Source organism: Rattus norvegicus, chromosome 4 (genome assembly GCF_036323735.1).
Source record: "Rattus norvegicus strain BN/NHsdMcwi chromosome 4, GRCr8, whole genome shotgun sequence".
NCBI lineage: Eukaryota > Metazoa > Chordata > Mammalia > Rodentia > Muridae > Rattus > Rattus norvegicus.
Window position 1 is genome coordinate 121,747,191 of NC_086022.1, and position 17,805 is coordinate 121,764,995.

General features: G+C 49.2%; 1 protein-coding gene across 2 annotated transcripts in view; it reads left to right on the plus strand.

Annotated features, from left to right (window-relative positions):
• The window catches only part of Efcc1 (EF-hand and coiled-coil domain containing 1), a 32,929-nt gene that overhangs the window by 1,644 nt on the left and 13,480 nt on the right, over positions 1–17,805 (plus strand). The window contains exons 2-3 of one of the 2 annotated variants that reach the window (XM_006236855.4): positions 344–606; positions 17,419–17,576. In XM_006236855.4, coding sequence (XP_006236917.1) covers positions 344–606; positions 17,419–17,576 — 421 coding nt within the window. The remainder of the gene's footprint in view (positions 1–343; positions 607–17,418; positions 17,577–17,805) is intronic. The other variant, NM_001163921.1, reaches the window with a different exon arrangement.

Sequence of the window (17,805 nt, forward strand, 5' to 3'; positions counted from 1 at the left end):
TTTCCAACACTGCAGTAAACATAACAGAACAGCCTCCAGTTTCCAAGGACAGGCCAGAGCACAGATCTCAGGAAGGGCGGAAACTTCAGTCTGCTCTTTAATCTGTGCTTTGAGTCCAGTGAGTTAGGAGCAGCGCACATTGGATGCAGGAATTAAGCCTAGAAATTACGGTCACCATACAAAAAAACAGAGTGTGGACTTCCTGTCCCAGCTTCCCTTGTTGGGGGTGGGGATGTTGCACACAAGTGCATTAGCCGCTTGTGCCCGCTGTTCAACGAGTGGTGTAAGGGGATGTCCCCGTAGGCTCCTGCAGTGGTCGCTCACTGTGGCTTTCCGCGGGTAGGTCGGCCTCTGGAAAAGCCAGTCGGACATCCCGGAAGCGGCGGCGCACGAGCTGCAGCGAGCTCAGGGAGCGCTGGCAGAGGCGGAGGCGCGCGCTCGACGGCTGCAGCGAGGACAGGTGGAGGTGCGGCTGCGCACTGAGGAGGCCCGGCAGGCGGTCCGGCGCAGCTTGCACCGAGTGCGAGAGCTGGAGTCGCTGGCGCGGCGCGTTCCCCGCTTGCAGCGCCAAGTGCAGCGACTGGAGGCAGAGCTTAGACGTTACCGGTGAGCGGGGCAGCAACTGGCGGGGAGCAGTTGGGACGGGATCCCGTTTCCCAAACCTAGGTGAACACACCCACTGCGTACTCTAATGTTCATTCCTGTCTTCAGTTATTCGTACATATGATTCTTCCGTTACTTAAGTTATTGTGGACTCCACTACCACCCATCGGTCCATCCATCTATCCATCCATCTGTTCATCCAGGAAATCCTTTCACTTGTTACTCGTGGATTGCAACCAATGATACCCATTCTTGGCTCTTCAGTTTGATCCTGCTGGTCCCTGACTGCACACTGTGTATGGGTGAGCCCCAAGCAAAAGCACTTTATGGGCTTGCTTCAGTTAATCCTTAGGGACAGCTCAGCGAAGAGGGTCCTGTTATGATCCCATTCTTCAGATGAGGAAACAGATTTAAAGTGACCTTTTGTGCTAGCTGGATGGGGGCAGGAAGCTAGACTCAGGACCAGGCTCCAATTCTAGCAAGGTTGCTGACAGATGTGTAAGTTTGGCAAGTCACCAGCTGTCCTTGAGCCTGTTGCTCCTGGGTGGAGCAGACTGGAGTCTTTGCAGAGCAGAACAGTTGTGAGGCTCTGCCTGGCTGTGCCTGCTGCCCGTTTTTTTGTTTTGATTGGTTTTGTTTTTCTTTCACATGGTAGAGCGGGCCTACCTCCCTGACCTGCACAGCAGCTGGGACCTTCTGGGCCACTGTCTACCTGGCAAGTGACTGTGAAGAGAACAGACCAAAATCTCTGTCATAGGCTGCAGTCAGAGAGCATGAGACCTCCACAGGAACAGACTTGAGGTGGGACAAATGCTAGAGCTGGGGTAATGTGTCCCTGCTGCAGTCTTTTTTTTTTTTTTTTTTTTTTTTTTGGTTCTTTTTTCGGAGCTGGGGACCGAACCCAGGGCCTTGCGCTTGCTAGGCAAGCGCTCTACCACTGAGCTAAATCCCCAACCCCCCTGCTGCAGTCTTAGCCTGTCCCCTAAACGCTGAGAAAATAGGAGCCATATTAACAAAGCCTTCAGGGCCACCATAGCACATTCCAGAAACGAAACAGAAGTCAGCATGGCCAGAAGAGAGGGAAAGGAACAGACACCCATAGCCTTTATCTAATCCTTAGAGAACATGAAATCACAGACTCGTAGACGGCCCAAGCAGATTGCATTTCAGAAAGAAAAAAAAAAGCAAACAAAAAACCTACCCCATTCCTGCTGTGCTGGGGCAGAGAGGAGGGGCAAAGAACAGGAGACAGCTTAGAGGAGCCAATGAGGACAGGTCTCCCCTGACAGATGGTGATCCGACCAAGGCCAGGGGAGGACAGCCCAAAGGGATGGCTTTGAACTTATGTCCTCAGAGGAGGGGCCTCATCCTTGACTTCTGAGGCACTCAGCTGGGAGAGGCTGACCCTGGCCAGCCTCCTGCAGCTCCAAATGTTTGCATAGTTGCTTCCTGTTTGCTTGGCTGATGGCTACAGATCAGAGCTGGTTGACATAAAGTCCACATCCATGAGGAGAAACAAATGGTCTCCTTCTCGTTGCCTTAAAGTCACCATTACTTGTCTATGCATCAAAACAATTACAACATAAGAGAGAGCTTTACAGCAGAGAACATAGATTCCTAGTCATCGCAGCTCTGGATCCGTGAAACTGCTGTACAAGGTGGAGGTCTCAATCCCCATTTTACAGATACCATTTTAAACACAGCTGAGATTATGCAGCCAGAAAGTAGAAACATTTAGTCTGCCTGCCCCACAGCTAGTGTTCTCCCTTCTACCCCACGTGTTTGTTGCTGCTGCTGTTCCATTGATTATAGGATGGCTACCATGCCTACGGCTCCGCACCCACCATTTAGGCACAAGGGGGATGTGCTCTTTGTCTTGGCTAGGGTTTCCATTGCTGTGAACAGACACCATGACCACGGCAACTCTTATAAAGGACAACATTTAATTGGGGCTGGCTTACAGGTTCAGAGGTTCAGTTCATTATCATCAAGGCAGGAACATGGCAGCATCCAGGAAGACATGGCGAAGAGGAGCTGAGAGGTCTACATCTTCATCTGAAGGCTGCTAAGAGCAGACTTGCCTCAGGCAGCTAGGAGGAGGGTCTCAAAGCCCACCCTCACAGTGACACACTTCCTCCAACAAGGCCACACCTCCTAATAGTGCCACTCCCTGAGCCAAGCATATACAAACCACCACACTCCCCCGGGGATCCTATGCCTTTGCCTTCAGAACTTGAATTTGGATCTCACTGGCATGGTCTATGTCATTCTCTGCAGTCACCCACGGTGGTGACTGATAGTACTGGCGAGCCCCAGATACAATCAGAGTTCCATTCTTAAGGAAGGGGAAATAGTGGCTGTGGAGAGCGCAGATGAAACGCCAAGTGTCTGGAGAGAATAGGAAAGGCCAGGCAACCTAGAGTCTGGAAGGATAGAACTGAGTACTAAAGGGCAAATGACACAGTGTGAAGGCCACACTGTGAGCAGGTAAATGAATGGCTCAGGAGGCAGAGCCCTGCTCATCTCCTGAGGCCAAAGCTAACTGGGCTTTGCATGGTAAGCACCCTTTCCTCAACAGTGCACAGGAGCTCAAAGCCAAACTGAAGACCATTCTTATTGTATCACAGACCAGAAGACATGTGTTAGGACCAAGTAAGAGGCAAAATGGAAGCCCCACCTGCACAGCCCGATGCCACATGGCTTAGTTGGCTCTGAGAAGATGGGTTTCCCCACTGCTCACTCCCATCCCCACCAAACATCCACAGGATGCTTTACAACCCCAGGGGAAAGGGGGTGTTACTCAGACTCTGTGCGGAAAGCTTTGTTCTGGATCATAGTTTCAAGAGTTTTGGTCATAGTACTTGAGCCCGCTGATTCTAGGCAACAGCAGCATAAAGCAAAAGTTACTCACCTCATGGCCACCAAGGAGCACAGAGAAAGAGTATGAAGGATCCAGGGTCAGCTATAGCTCACAGAGACGTGATCCACTGTCCTCTAAACTCGAACCAGGCCCCACCACATCTCTTTCACCACCTTTCAATAATGCTGCCATGCTATGATCCATCAAGGGGTTATTATATTGATATGCCAGCACTCTCAAGAGCCCACCATCTGCCCAAAGCCCATCACCAAGCAAATGAGACCCCAACAGACAAGCCTGTGGCGGGGGTGGGGAGAACTACACACTATCTCTGCTTATGCGTTATCTGGCATTCAGATGTCCCGGAGTGTCAAACCACCCCTCCCTCCTCTGTGCTAGACTGGGGTCTACATCCGGGAGGAACAAATGGGAGCCCTTCTGCCCTCCTAGGTGACACCATGCTAACACTTCCAAGTGCTCTGAAGGCATGTCTGTGAAGCAGCTGACCTAGCTTCTAGTTTTCATAGAACCTTCCACTCTGATGCTAAGTAAGGGTGCTCTAAGATAGGAACTTTATTGACTAAGGGCCCTGGTGGCTTTATTAAAATCACAGAGGAAGGACCCAGCTGAACCAGAGCCCAGATTGTCCTCAGCTGTAAACCAACCCCTGCCACTTTTCTTAGGTAACAGCCTAATTTCCCATCTCTAGGACTTCCGTTTAGTCCTTTTCCAAACCAAGCTTCTGTTTTCATCCTGCTCTGTCCTGTGTTGGTTCCATCCAACCCTCTACAACTTTTAGACAGAGTTGGTCTTCCATTAAACAAGGCCTCTGTATGCCACAGTCAATCTGTGGAAAGTCTGTGTCTCTGTAGAGTTGCTGTTTCTACACAATATAGTGTTACAGCCATGCATGCAGCATTAACACCATCCCAAGTGTTAAAAGCTCTGGAGAGATGACTTAAAGTCATGTGATGATGCATGACTGTTCTGTGCAAACACAACGCCAGTGTATACAAGAGGTTGAGCATGCAAGGATTTTTTCCATGGGAGGGAGGCGCAGAAACCATTCTTCTGCAGACTCTGACAGCCGACCAGACTTAGTGTTTGGATTGCTATGGTGTCTGAGTTTCCACAAGTGTTGTACATCTGCTGTCTCTTGTTTCTGGTGCATTGGGCAATTTCTTGCTCTAAGTCTCTCTGCGGCAGAGCTTAGGCCCTTAAGAGTCCTTGAGAAGCAAGGTTTTGGCCTTCTCACCCCTGTCTTCACCACAGCCTGGTTCTATCTTAACCACTTTGGAATGGGTTCCTTAGAACCGAGTTTCTCAACTTTACTCTTGAGAGCCTCATACCTCGGGATAAAATCCCCAGGCCTGGGAGAGGAAGTTTTATTTTTATCCTATGTCACCTGAACTCAGGAGCTTCTCACTGACTCGGCAAATTGTCTTTTGTATCTAAGCCTTGTGAGCATCTCCTGCTCCTCACGTGAACTACAGGTCTCTTCTTGCTTCTGCCTTGTCCCTTGTTCTTTTACGTGTTATGTCTTACCCAGGCTATCTGTCTGTCTGTAGGTGGAAGGGAACATTCTGTAGTGCATCAGGAACCACCTTGCCCACCAATCTAAGACAGGATGGTGAATACTTACACACTTGGAGACATTCATTTATTAATTAAACCATAATTTATAAGCCAAGACCTGTGCTAAATCCCTCAAGGATACAGAAATGGAATATAATCACTTATCATACTCCGATGATCTCCAGGGAGCAGGTCCTGGTCACACATATTAGGACATGTACCGAGCAGCCACAAAGCTGCCCTGGTGCCTTCAGACGTGGAAGGTCCCAAGTCTGACAGGTGTCCCAAAGTATAATAAGGTCTTAGGTCTCCTTGGGGTATAGAAGTCTCCAGGAACCCACCTCGCCCAGCCCCCTGCTGCTGAGACCAGCAGTCCCAAGGGGATACCATCATGGCTGTACAGTTGCAGTCCCTCTCTCATGTGAGCCGAGGTCTTAGCTGCTTTCTCCAATCCCACAAGGCAGTCCGCCTGGGCCTAGCAAAGGTTCTGCCTCCAAGACTATCTAGGTGTGGTGAGGAAGAAAGAGAATGCATTGCAGTAAGAAGCCTCCTACAGAAGGAACCTCCTACAGAAGGAACCTCCTACAGAATGTGCCGCCATTTGTAAAATATCGTTCTGCCCTGACTGATCCATGTGCCTCACTGGCACCTCACTCAGCTCGACCCACCCATCCAGACCCACCCCATTCCCACTCTCTCTTCTCATTCCTTCCTACCAAGCAGTTCTCCTTCATAAATGCGAGAAAGCTGAACTCAAACTGACTAGTGGAAGCAAAGTCAATCCGTAGAGCCAAAAAGCCTAGGCTTGTGTGGCATCAGGTGTGGCTGGATCAGGCACCCAAGCTGGATTGCCCATCTCCTGAGGGCTGCCTTCACTTAAAGGCAAGTCCTCTGCCCCGACCCTGCAGAGTGCTACCCCCTGACCCCTTGCCTGGGCATCCCATAGAAGTCCAGATCCAAGCCTCTTCGCCACCTTGGAAATATGTCCCCCGCCTTGAAGCCGTCTTGTGGCAGGATAATTTGATGTTCTCGCTAGCCGTGCCTCAGTCCCATGCTCACTACACTGTCCTCTGGGCTGGGACCTTTACTAAGAGGACTGAGAGGGTACCAGGACCCATACAAACGCTGCATATCCTCAGCAGCTCATGATCTCAGCACAAATCCTCCTTCTCAGCTCAGGAGCAGCCTACCTGGGACCCCTTAAAGCTTGGTCAGTAACGCCCAGGAGGAACCTGGTCAGACATAACCCAGGCTTGTCTCCATGTCAGGGTTTCCTGTCTACAAATGCACCTTGAGGGTAGTTCAGAGGACTCTGACCCCAACGACCTGTGCTGCTTGAACACCTTAGTGCTTGCTAGGGAGGGGGCACAGGCACACCAGAATCCCCTTCCCTGACTGTTCCCTCCAAGGAAACAGCAGGCCCAGGCCTGACACACAGCCAAGTGGTGCCAGCAATGCATGCGTGGAGGCTAGCCTCAGAAGCTTGAGCACAGGCTGTCCAGAGTGGCAGCTCTGCCTCTAGCAAGGCTCACCCGGGGTGTGAGAAGCCTCTGCTGGGATAGCAGTTTTTCTGTGTCTTGTGCCTCTCCTGCCCTGAAGCCAGGTGTCGGGACACCAGGCTAGGAAGTTAGAGCAAGCAAAGAAATCAGACAGAACCCCCGTCTCCTCCTGACCACTGAGTGGGGCCCCGGGGGCTGGGCTGGCCTCTGTGCTTCTGTTGTCAGGAGGATGAAAAGACCAGGAAAGGAGGGAGACAGACTACTGCTCAGTCTGCAGACCACCATGAAAGGCACACAAAGATGAGGCCATTCAAGGGCTACCTCCTTTCTTCTCACCCACAGCAGCAGGCCTGCCTGACCTGGAGGCCACAGTCAGCCAATCAGAAGGACAGAGAAAAGGACAGGGCGGGGGCCCAAGTCATCTGTCCCATTGTCCTTTGAGGCCCTGTGGGTGGCTGCTGGCAGGAACAGAGGCCTTTCTTTCAGAGACAAAGCAGAGACAAGCTGGGGAGAGGCCCAGGCTCAGAGGCCTAGGTACCCCAAACTCAAATCCCAGCTATTTCTATGGGCTATGCAGTACCCGGAAGTGTATTCCCCTCCATGAGACCAAGTTCTTCATCTACTAAATGGGGGAAACTTGTGTTCCTCCACCTTGGTATACATACTGTGTAGGGAGGGGTCAGGGAGGGCTAAGTGTGACCCTCGACAAGACTTTCTTGTGTCCAGGAGCCTCTGTGTCCTTATCTGTAAAATGAGACAATAAGACTTCCGGGTGTTTGCCAGGACCCTGGACAAACTGGACGGCAGGGCACCCTAAAACCTCATCTTACCTGTTTATCCATATACAACCCCTGTCTCCAGCAGCCATGATTCGGTGTTTAAATCTGGGGATGCCCTGCACACTGTAGGTGTCTCTTCTCTGAGGTAACGCTGATATTCAGAATGCCACTTGAGTCTTTCGAGTCTGGGCCAGGGAGTCGCACTGCAGAACACAGGGCTGGCATGAACTCAGAGTGGCATATGCAGAAGGACCTGGCCTAGATTAGAACAAGCCACACAGGTTGGAGAGCGAAGTAGGCAGAAAGCCCCAGATGCTGCCTCGTGTTCCCCCTGAACCCCAGTTTCTGCCCTATCTCGGCTCTACCTGGTCCTGCTCGGTCCATCTAGCCCTGTACTGCCTCTGTATGGCTTCCCTGGCTCCTACTCTGTTCCCAGCTCCCTTCCAGTCACTAATGAGGGTGGCCTCTGAACACCCAAGAGAGCTGGGCAGCTTCCCTAATCATAGCCTCTGGAGCCTATCCGCCATGGCATTCATAGCTCCAAGTGACCTGACCTCTGACCTTAGCTCTGTCAGGATCCAGTGCAGTGAATCTACCAACCCACTCATCCCTTGAGTCCACCACAGCCCTCTGCAGCCCCTAGATCGGTCTCCGGTGGCCATCCCGGATCTCAGCCAGATACCCCATGCTACTAAAGCAGTTCCCTATGGTCCCTACAGTCTACCCTTCCCATCATCCCTTTCTCTTTTTGTGACAATTTCTCTATCTCCCTAATGTCAGCTAAGCCATGGGATCTGGGGCCCATTCTTGCTCAGGACAGAGCTGCCCCACAATATGTTTATTGAGGATCAGAGGACAGTATTGCCAGTGGGCTGACCAGCTGGAGAGCCACAGGCCCTCACAGAACCAGAGACTGCACAGCAGAGACCCCTGGGCTGCCCCTTGCTGCTCCTCTGTGGCTTCTTTTCCACTTCTCTCTGGCAGCAATGCTGGCCCTCCTTCCTGCTGTTGTTCTCTTGTTTTCACAAGGAGCCTCAACTTCCGGGAGGCTTCTCAGCTCAGGAAATACCTTACAGTAAAGGAAGCCAGTGTAGAATCCCCAGGACCTCCAGGGAAGAAGGCTATGGCCTGGATGTCTACACCAGTCTGGCACAAGGACACCTGCCAGCAGAGGGTCTTATCAGCCTTAAGTCTTCGTGAAGTTTCCAAGATACCGAGTGGCTGAAAGGGCAGGTGACTGAGCCGCTTACCATGACACTGTTTATGACAGAAGAGGCCAAGATCAAAAGTGGGAAGGTCTCCATGCCTCTCCTGGGCTTTGGAATGGCATGGTAAAGTGACGGACGCTTGATTCCAGCCAGAGGTTTGCAATGGTTGCTGTGAAGGCCCCTGCAGATGTTTGAGACCAGCCTTCATTTGCTTTTAGACTTGATGCTGAGCCCAGGGTACCTCAGAAGCAAGGTCAAGGCTTCTGAGTGACAGGGTGCTCTGCCTACAGGCATGGCCATGTGTGCCGTGCTGTGAACTCCAGGCTGCCTTCACCCTTCCCTTTCAGCAAGTCTCAGCCTTGACTGGCAGGTCTCCAAGACTACCTGCTGGAGAGAAGACCTTGCTGGAGCTTGCTATAGACACGGTATGAGTACATGGCAAATAGCTAGAGGTGACCTACCCGCTCGGGCTGGAGTCTAGTTCTGTGGGGGCTGAGGTAAGGACACAGGACAGGAGCCAGCATTTCTTAGCATCTGCTGTGCATGAGGCAGTGTGCCAGAGTTCTTATCTACACAACCTCATTTCACCCCCCCAAGGATTGCAGAAAGTAGTTTAGTAACGATAATACTTCCAGCTGCAAATCATAAACACAACTCACAACAGCTTAAGTAATAGCGTGTGTGGGGGCTGGAGAGCTGGCTCAGTGTTTAAGAGAACTGATTGCTCTTCCAGAGGTCCCAGGTTCAATTCCTGCCACCCTCATGGCAGCTCACAACTGTCTGTAATTCCAACACCCTCACACAGACATACAGGCAGGCAAAGCACCAATGCACATAAAATAAAATTAAATAAATTATTGTGGCTAGGCAGTGGTAACATACGCCTTTAATCCTAGCACTAGGAAAGCAGAGGCAGGAAGAGCTAGACTCCAGCCTGGTCTACAGAGTGAGTTCTACAGAGTGCGGGACAGCCAGGGCTACACAAGAAACCGTGTCTCGAAGGACCAAAAGTAAAAATAAAAATGATGATAATAATAATAATAATAATAATAATAATAACAACAACAACATCTGTGCCCGCAAATGTAAAGTCCAGAGGTGAGCGATTCTGACAACTAAGAAATGATTTCAGAAACACGCTTCCCCTCCTTCCTCAATTATGAAGCACCTTGCCTGTGGGATGACCACAGGGTTCCGGTGACTGTGCAGTGACTGTGGCTCCCCATAGTCCTGAGGGTATCTTCCTGCCCTGGTTGGTGATTGTTTCTCTGAGGGCCTCAGGCAGCGCTGGGCAGGTTTTAGCCTGGAAGCAAAGGTGAGACATTACTGTTGATTAGACAGTTTGCTCAGACAGGCTTGGCAGAGAGGGCAGAAAGCACTTACCTCATCGAGACAGAGCCTAGCTCTGGGCTAGCTTGCCACAATCCACGAAGAATTATTTTTTTCATTTTTAATGACTTTTTTAAAACTTCAAAAAGGGACTGGAGAGATGGCTCAGTGGTTAGGAGCACTGACTGCTCTTCCAGAGGTCCTGAGTTCAAATCCCAGCAACCACATGGTGGCTCACAACCGTCTGTAATTGGATCTGATGCCCTCTTCTGGTGTCTGAAGACAGCTACAGTGTACTCAGGTACATAAAATAAATAAATCTTTAAAAATACTTCAAAAAGGATGTTTCACAGTATGAAAATTTCACAGTATGAAATTCTGTTTGTGAAGATAGTCAAAGGTTCTTAGAACACAGCCATGTCTGTCCCTTGAGTGTCTCTGAGACTGCTTTTGTGTTTCAAAGACCATGTATAGTAAGACCAGGCCTAAAAGCCTGAAATAACTTCAGAAAAAGTTTGCCAATTCCTGATTTAATGTCAGTGTCTGGCAGAATACTTTCTGAGCATGTTCAGGCCCTCAGGTGCTTACATACATGAATGCCTGAGTACATACATGACATCACCCTCATGACTGGTAAGCTATCTTGGTGCCATCACATCTGCCATTGAGGCACCTGTCTGTCCTGAGTGGGAAACTTGGATGGGGAAGGAACAGTCTTTCTGCTTCTCTTTCCAGTCCCCTTCCTCCTATGATGTCAGTGGTCGCTAGTCACACCCACACACCCTCAATTTCACTGTCTGTGGATTCAGTCACCAGTGGCCACTCACAATCTGAAAATGGAAAGTGCCAGAAATAAGTAGTTCATAAACATCACAGTGCACTGTTCTGAAAAGTGTGATAAAATCCCATAGCATCCTGCTGTGCGCCTTTTCTATATCTATCCCGCATGTGCAACCCACACTAGTCACTCCACAACCATCTTCATGGGTTGATGTTGGCTAATTTTACATCAACTTGACACATCCGGGAGGAGTAACTCTCAGTTGAGGAAATGCACCCACCAGATGTTTGTAGGGCATTTTCATGATTAATGACTGGTACATGGTGCCACCCCTGGGCAGGTGATCCTGGGGTGTCTAAGAAAACAGGTTGAGCAAACCATGGGGAACAAGTCAGTAAGCTGTGTTCCTCCATGCCCTCTGCTTCAGCTCCTGCCCTGGCTTCCCTCAGTGATGGGCTCTAAGATGAAATAAACCCTTTCAGCCCCATCTTGCTTTGGGTCATGGTCATTATCAAAGCAGTAGAAACCGAGGACGGGACTTATTTGGTACAGTAACTGTTCCAGAGCAATGTGAATCAATGTTCTTGACCTCTTACTGTACCTGGTTTATCAACTATGCCTTCTCACAGGTCTGCAGAGGAAAAAGCCCACTGAGCTAGCAGCTGTGGGCATCCATGAGCCACGATGAGGAATCCCCCCAAATGAAGGGCTCTACCTTCCCCCCTTGTGTGCGTTCCTGCAAAGCATGTGTTTTCTACTTGCAGAGATGGTACTGTGTGCTCTCATGCTCCCTCCTCCTCTTCTTCCTTTTCTTCCTCCTTCTTCCCTTCCTCCTCCACTTCCTCCTCCTCCTGTCCTCTTCAGTTGCTCAGTGCTGGGTTTCAGACCATGTTTCCAGATCCCTCAGCCCACCACTTCTCCCTTACACAGTCCTCCACCCATCAGAGGGAGCCTCCTCCTCCTGAGATGAGGTTAAATGTGCATCTTCCTGTGTGTCCCGGGAAGCTGATATGACATCACCCAAGAGGATCTGACAGGCCATGGATGGGAAGGATGCTCATGCCCTCTGACCAAGAAATACAGGGCAGCCCACAGTGTGCTATGACGGGATCAAGTCCTTTTGCCTTGTGACTTCTGCTTTTGAAATGAGTTGTTCGCCCTGGGTCACAAACCCATTCAGCTCTGTGTCGTTCTGTTGATTTTTCCTTCAAGCTGAGATCTTGAGTCCACCCTGACTCTTCCCTTCCAGGGGTGTGACCAGGGGGTCGCTCCAGTTTTCTCTTCACAGCTGGTATGGGGGGGGTGCTGTCTTCCATCTAATTTGACCAATCAGGCTTTTCATCAGTTCCTTCTGTTGGTTTCCTCATCAGTCAAATAATTCTTCCCAAAATTTGGAGCATTGTCAGTTTGTTTTCTGTTGTCATAACAAAACCCAAGGCTGGGTAGTTTATAGAGAAAGAAGCTCGCTCAGTTTGGGAATCCCCAGAGTATGATGTCAGCATCTGGCAAGACCCTCACACTGCAGTGAGGTGACACCGGCATCACATGGTAAGCTCAGTGACACTGGCTGTTCTGACAAAGCACTAACACCGCCATGGGGACCCACCCACACGATGTCACCAATCCTAACCTCTTCCAAAGGCTCTGTCCCCAAATACCCGTCAGCATCTTGATTTGGGGACTAAGTTCTCAAAACACAGCGTTGTAAAGAATCTCAGTTGTGGTGTACTTTGTGTTTGTATGAAGAACAGGGTCCAATTCTAAGCTCAGATGTTTGCAGAAAAACAGACTTTTCACCACACCACCCTGTCTCAAAAAAAAGAAAAGAAAAAGAAAAAGAAAAATAGGCTTATAGCTTGACTTATTTTAATTATTCTAAATTTAAATACCTATCTCTGACTGGTGGCTGCCATACTGGACAGCATAGATCAGATTTAAACTTAGGGCCAAGCTAAGGAGACAAAATACAAGATGGAAAGACCCAGTGAACAGGAAGGAGACAGTGAGCAAGCATGGGGGCTGGCATCTACTCAGTACCAACTGTGTGTCAAGTCCCAACCCTTACCTATTGGTGACCTCCTTCCTCTAAAGAACAGCAAGCCTTCCCTAGCACTGACCCACAGTAGAGCAGATATACAAGCCAAAACCAGTCTCACGAGGGGTCCCAGAGGAAAAGGCAGACTGCAGAAACCTTAGATGGCACCCCTCTAAGGTACAGACACGCTCCTTAGCTGCCTGTCCGCAGGCCATAACCAACATGAAAGTATGACCAGCCCAGGCTGGCCAGGAAGACGTGAGACCAAAACTATGGAGGAGTCAGGAACAACAAGAAGCTGTCTCCTCAAGGACTGTGGGAGGATGACTAGACACAGGGCTTCTCACACCAGGAAAACGAGCCTCTGGTCCCCACTCCTGCACAGCTTCTGTGTGGTCAGCTGGACATCTGTGCACTAAACACTTCCGCTGTGATTGTAGTGATAATTTTGGAGTTTTGGTTTCTTTGAAAAATACAGAAATATTACAGGAATATGTTTTCCTTTTACTCCCAGGTGTGGAATATGGGGCTGCCTCACTGCAAGTGACTATGATTTGCCTCGTGCCCTAGCAGGGGCGTGATTTTGCCAGCTGCAGGTAGTTTCTGTGATCATGTGACGTTTCAAATTCTGGAGACTTATCAGAGGGTAAATAGATGCTAGGGCCTGAGAGCTGGTGGTTGGTAGGTTGCTGTCAGTTGCTGTTGGTTGCTGTCGGTTGTGATATGTTAAGCAGTCATGCACAAAGAAGAAACAAGTAGAAGGAAAAACTAGACATCCTGATGGTGAAGATCAGACTTGCCCCTAATCAGCAGCAAGGAGTCTAATGGTAATGTCGCTCCATCTCTTTTCTATCCTTTATTCTCTCCTATATCTAGTGTTAGGGGGCTGAAAGAATGGGAAAAGTGTGGAAAGGGTGAAAGAAAGGAGAACCTTCAAAGTAGCAAAGAGATAGCTACAGTAACACTCTAAACTCAGAGTTGAACTCCGCTGGATGAATAAACAGCTTTTGGCACAGTTATAAAATGCAAAGAATTTTCCGAGAGCACGGGACTCTGTGAGCTGAGGCATTATACTTTGTTTTGTTTGGAATTCCCCAAGAGCTGCTCATCGTTTCCCAAGCACACCGCAGATGGTGGAAGCTGAGTCCTTCCCACTGCCGGACGCTGTAACTCCTCACTCTTATGTCCGTGTGTCTGTGTGTCTACCTGCCCATCTGTCTATCTGAAAATATGTTCTTATCCTGTGTTTCAAAATGTCAGATATATGAAGGATAACCAACAGCATCCAAGTAAATACTACCCTGACCCTTTTAAATACAGACTCACCACTATGTGTAGGTTCAAGTACCTGAAAGCTTCATTATATCTGAATATTTCATACTGAATTGTAATAGAAAATTATTTTTCCCCATTTAAGTTACTGTTCACTATCATTACATTAATTTTTTTCAAAATAAAAAGTGTACTGTTTATCCAGCCTGCTCTCAGATTCAAGCTGAGGAATGCTCCACAATGTCTGTGTTAGTCAACTTTCTGTCATAATAACAAAGTATCTAAGAAACCATTGGGGTTGGGCTGGGTCGGCATTCATGAGGCCCTCTGGCCAATCCCAGGCGTGGAGAGATGGGGGAGGGGCACTTGGCTCACGGTCCTGGTTATTCACGGTCATGGCTGGTTAGCCATGCTGTTTGGGGTCTGTGGTAAGACGCTAGTCACTTACCTGTTAGCCTTTGTTTTAGACCAATGCCCATGCCTGGACTGCGCTGTCCTGACTAAGATGAGCTAGAAGCTTCCTCTCTTTTTCTCTGTGTGCTTTTCAAAGTTACGCCAGAGCCATGTCTGGCTACTGAGCACTTGGAATGTGGCCAGCGTGGTAAGGTGGCTAAAGAAATGGATCTGTAGCTTTGCTTGTGGGTCAGGGGACAAAACTACTCACCTCCTGGACCAGAAAGCAAAGAAAGAAGAAAGGGTGAGGAGCCCAAAAATACCACCCCCAGGAGCACACCCAAATTACTTTATCCCATGAGGCCCTACCTCATAATAAGCTCCGTCATGGCCCAGTAAGACCAAGCTAACACCAAATCTTCAATATGCTGGCTTCCAGGAAACGGTCCAGATCTCCATGGCTCCGGACTGTTAGAGTCAAAGGAAGCCTGTCTGGGAGGAGCCCTGCTCCGATGATGCCCCAAACTACTGCTAATATTTCAGCATTTTTTAGCCTTGGACTGCCCAGGCCTCAGCCCCCTTTGCCATATGTAAAGCCTGTTACTTAATTACTGTTTTCCCCTAAGTTGACACCTCCTTTTCCTCCCCCACCCCTCTCTCTCTGCAGTGCTGGGATGGAACCCAGATCTCTACACATGCGAGACAAACTCTGCCCCTGGCTACACTTCCAGCCCAGCTTAAATAATCTTAAAAGGAAGTCATATCACTATTATAAAGTTTAAAAGACAATAAATAAAACGAATGCGCTCACTATTTTTAGGAGACATTTGAAATAAATGCTTAGCTGGATACACACAGTCTCCACATTCATCTGGTTTCTCCCTAAACTCACCCCAAACATCCATTGTTTCATTTCATCATAGGACCCCCAAATGTCCAACTCAATGGTAGAGACCATTACTGGTCATTGGTAAACACGTGGGAAATGAACTGAGACAGCTCAGAGGAGGGTGAGGGAGTTGCAGGGCTCACACAGCGAAGATGTGGTCCTGCAGGCTGATGGCAGCTTCTGTGGCCCCTTGGCATCACCGAACTAAGAAGGGAGCCTGTTAGAGGAAGCTAGGAACCTCTGGGATGAGAAGAAAATGCAACATCTGGCTCCTGTCAGACTGTTTAAGCCCCTGGGCTGGCAGCCAGAGGTGGCCATGGACTGCAAGATGGAAGCCATCAGAGGCACACTAGGGTTCCAGGAGGGTGTGGCTGTGGCCAGCTGGCGGGAACGCCCAGCCACACAGAGGACTTGAGTCTAAGGAATAGTGGGAGTCACCAGAGTTCATTTCTCCAGATCTATCTAGCCACTAAGGAGGCTCCAACAAGGCCTTCCAGGTCATGGGCACCCTGACATCTCCTAGAAACACCCTTACTCCACTAAGGATCCCAAAAGAGGATGGTACTCGGTGAAATAGGGCCCCCCCTGGAGAACACAGGACAGGGAAATACAGTATGCCTCCTGGTGACTTAACAAGGGGGGTACAGCTCTGTCAACCACGGAGGTCTCAGAGAAATCCCATGTAGCAGGAAAAAGCCACATGGAACCCTCAGAAAATGGTTCCAACGTTTTTCTTTACCTTACGTCCTTGCCACAGCCCTGCCTAGGGGCTTCCTCTTCCCAAACCCATGTATGTGGCCTGCAGGCTCCTGAAGCTGACAGCAGCTATGCCATGCCACTCTAGGGGCTTCCTGTCCCTTTGACGAGACCTTCTCTGTGAAATAAGGACAATGGCATTACTTATTGCTATGGTTGACACGTGGAATGTCCCCACAAGCTCATGTGCAGACATGTAGTCCCAAGATGTCTGGGGACGTTATAGAACCTCAGAGAGATGAAGTTAAGCTGAAAGAAGTTGGGAGGGGGGCCATGGTACAGGTGTGATAGCTAGCTGTATGTCAGTCTGACATGGCTAGAGTCATTTGGGAGGAGAGAACCTAGCTGAGAAAATGTCCCTACCAGATTTGCCTGTTACAAGTCTTTGCTGCATACTCTTATTTAGTGACCGATGTGGGAGGGTCCAAACCACTGTTGGTGATGCCTCGTGATTCTTGTTACACAGATGAAAATCTGTCCTGAAGTGTCTGCAGAAGACTTTGCCTTGCATTCCTGTTTTTGTTTGTTTGTTTGTTTGTTTGTTTGTTTTTGGTTTGTTTGTTTTCTGGTGTGGTTTTTTTTTTTTTTTGGTGTTTTTTTTTTTCCAACAAAATCTCAATCATTCAATTTTACCAGTGAGGACTCTGGAACCTGCTGGGGTGAAAGCCTGCTTGTCAGAGAGAGAGAGAGAAAGCACCCAGCTGGCCTTTCTCCTCAGCAGACGATGTTCCAGAAACAATGCCCCTCTCTCATGCTGCCATCCTCAAAAACAAAACAATACGAAACAAAACAAAAAAATCAAAAACAGAAGGAAAAAACCTCCTTCCAACTGAATGTTCCTCCCTTTTACTTCCTGTGTGTCTCTGTCTATCCTCCTGACTGACTCCCTCTTACTCTCTATGTTTTTTTTTCTTAATAATCCTCTGTTCACTGCCTGTCAATGGATTGCTTACACCATCACTTGACCGATAGTTGACTTTATTTAATCCTGTTTACAGTATTGAAGTAGAAAGCTCTTTTTTTTTTCTTTTTTTTTTTTTTTTCAGAGCTGGGGACCGAACTCAGGACCTTGCGCTTGCTAGGCAAGTGCTCTACCACTGAGCTAAATCCCCAACCCCTGCAGAAAGCTCTTGAACTAAAGGTGTGTGCAAGACCTGAGCCACACCACAACTAAAAACAGGTTTTTCCAGTAAGTGACACAATCTGAGGATTCACAGTGTGATCAAATATCCTGCAACACATCCCATTCTCTAAAAATGGGTTTCATGTCTGTTCCCTATCGGCAAAGAGAAGCGCGACGTATCTTAACATTCTTTCTGGCCTACAGGAGGCTGCCTTTGCCAGCACAGTGGTGTAGACCGTAGGCAGCTTACCTGTGCAGCATAAGAAACAGATGAGGGTGTCCAACCTCTCAAAACATGTCTCTCCCCTACCCACAGGTCAGAAGGGCCTCAGCTCCTAACACCCCCACAAACTAGTCCAAGGCCAGGAAACAAGAATGGTGAACCTACGGCTAGAGGCACCAGAGATTCAGACACCACTTCAGAGGGAGTCCTGCAGTCAGACACCAGCTTAAGGAGTAGAGACACAGATGAAGGTCAGTCCCCACATGCCCAGCCTGCCACCAAACCCACAGTCAATGAGGAGGCCATGCCCCATCCCTGTTCTCAAGGGCTGAGGTATCAGAGTTACCTCCAGCCCCCAGACAAGCCGCCACCCTGCTGTCAGCCTGGCTTCCAGTACCTTCCTTCAAAGGATATCTTCTGGTGTCTCCACATGAACCTGAACCTTGGGAGTCAGGCCGCTCACCCCCACAGTGTGCCAGG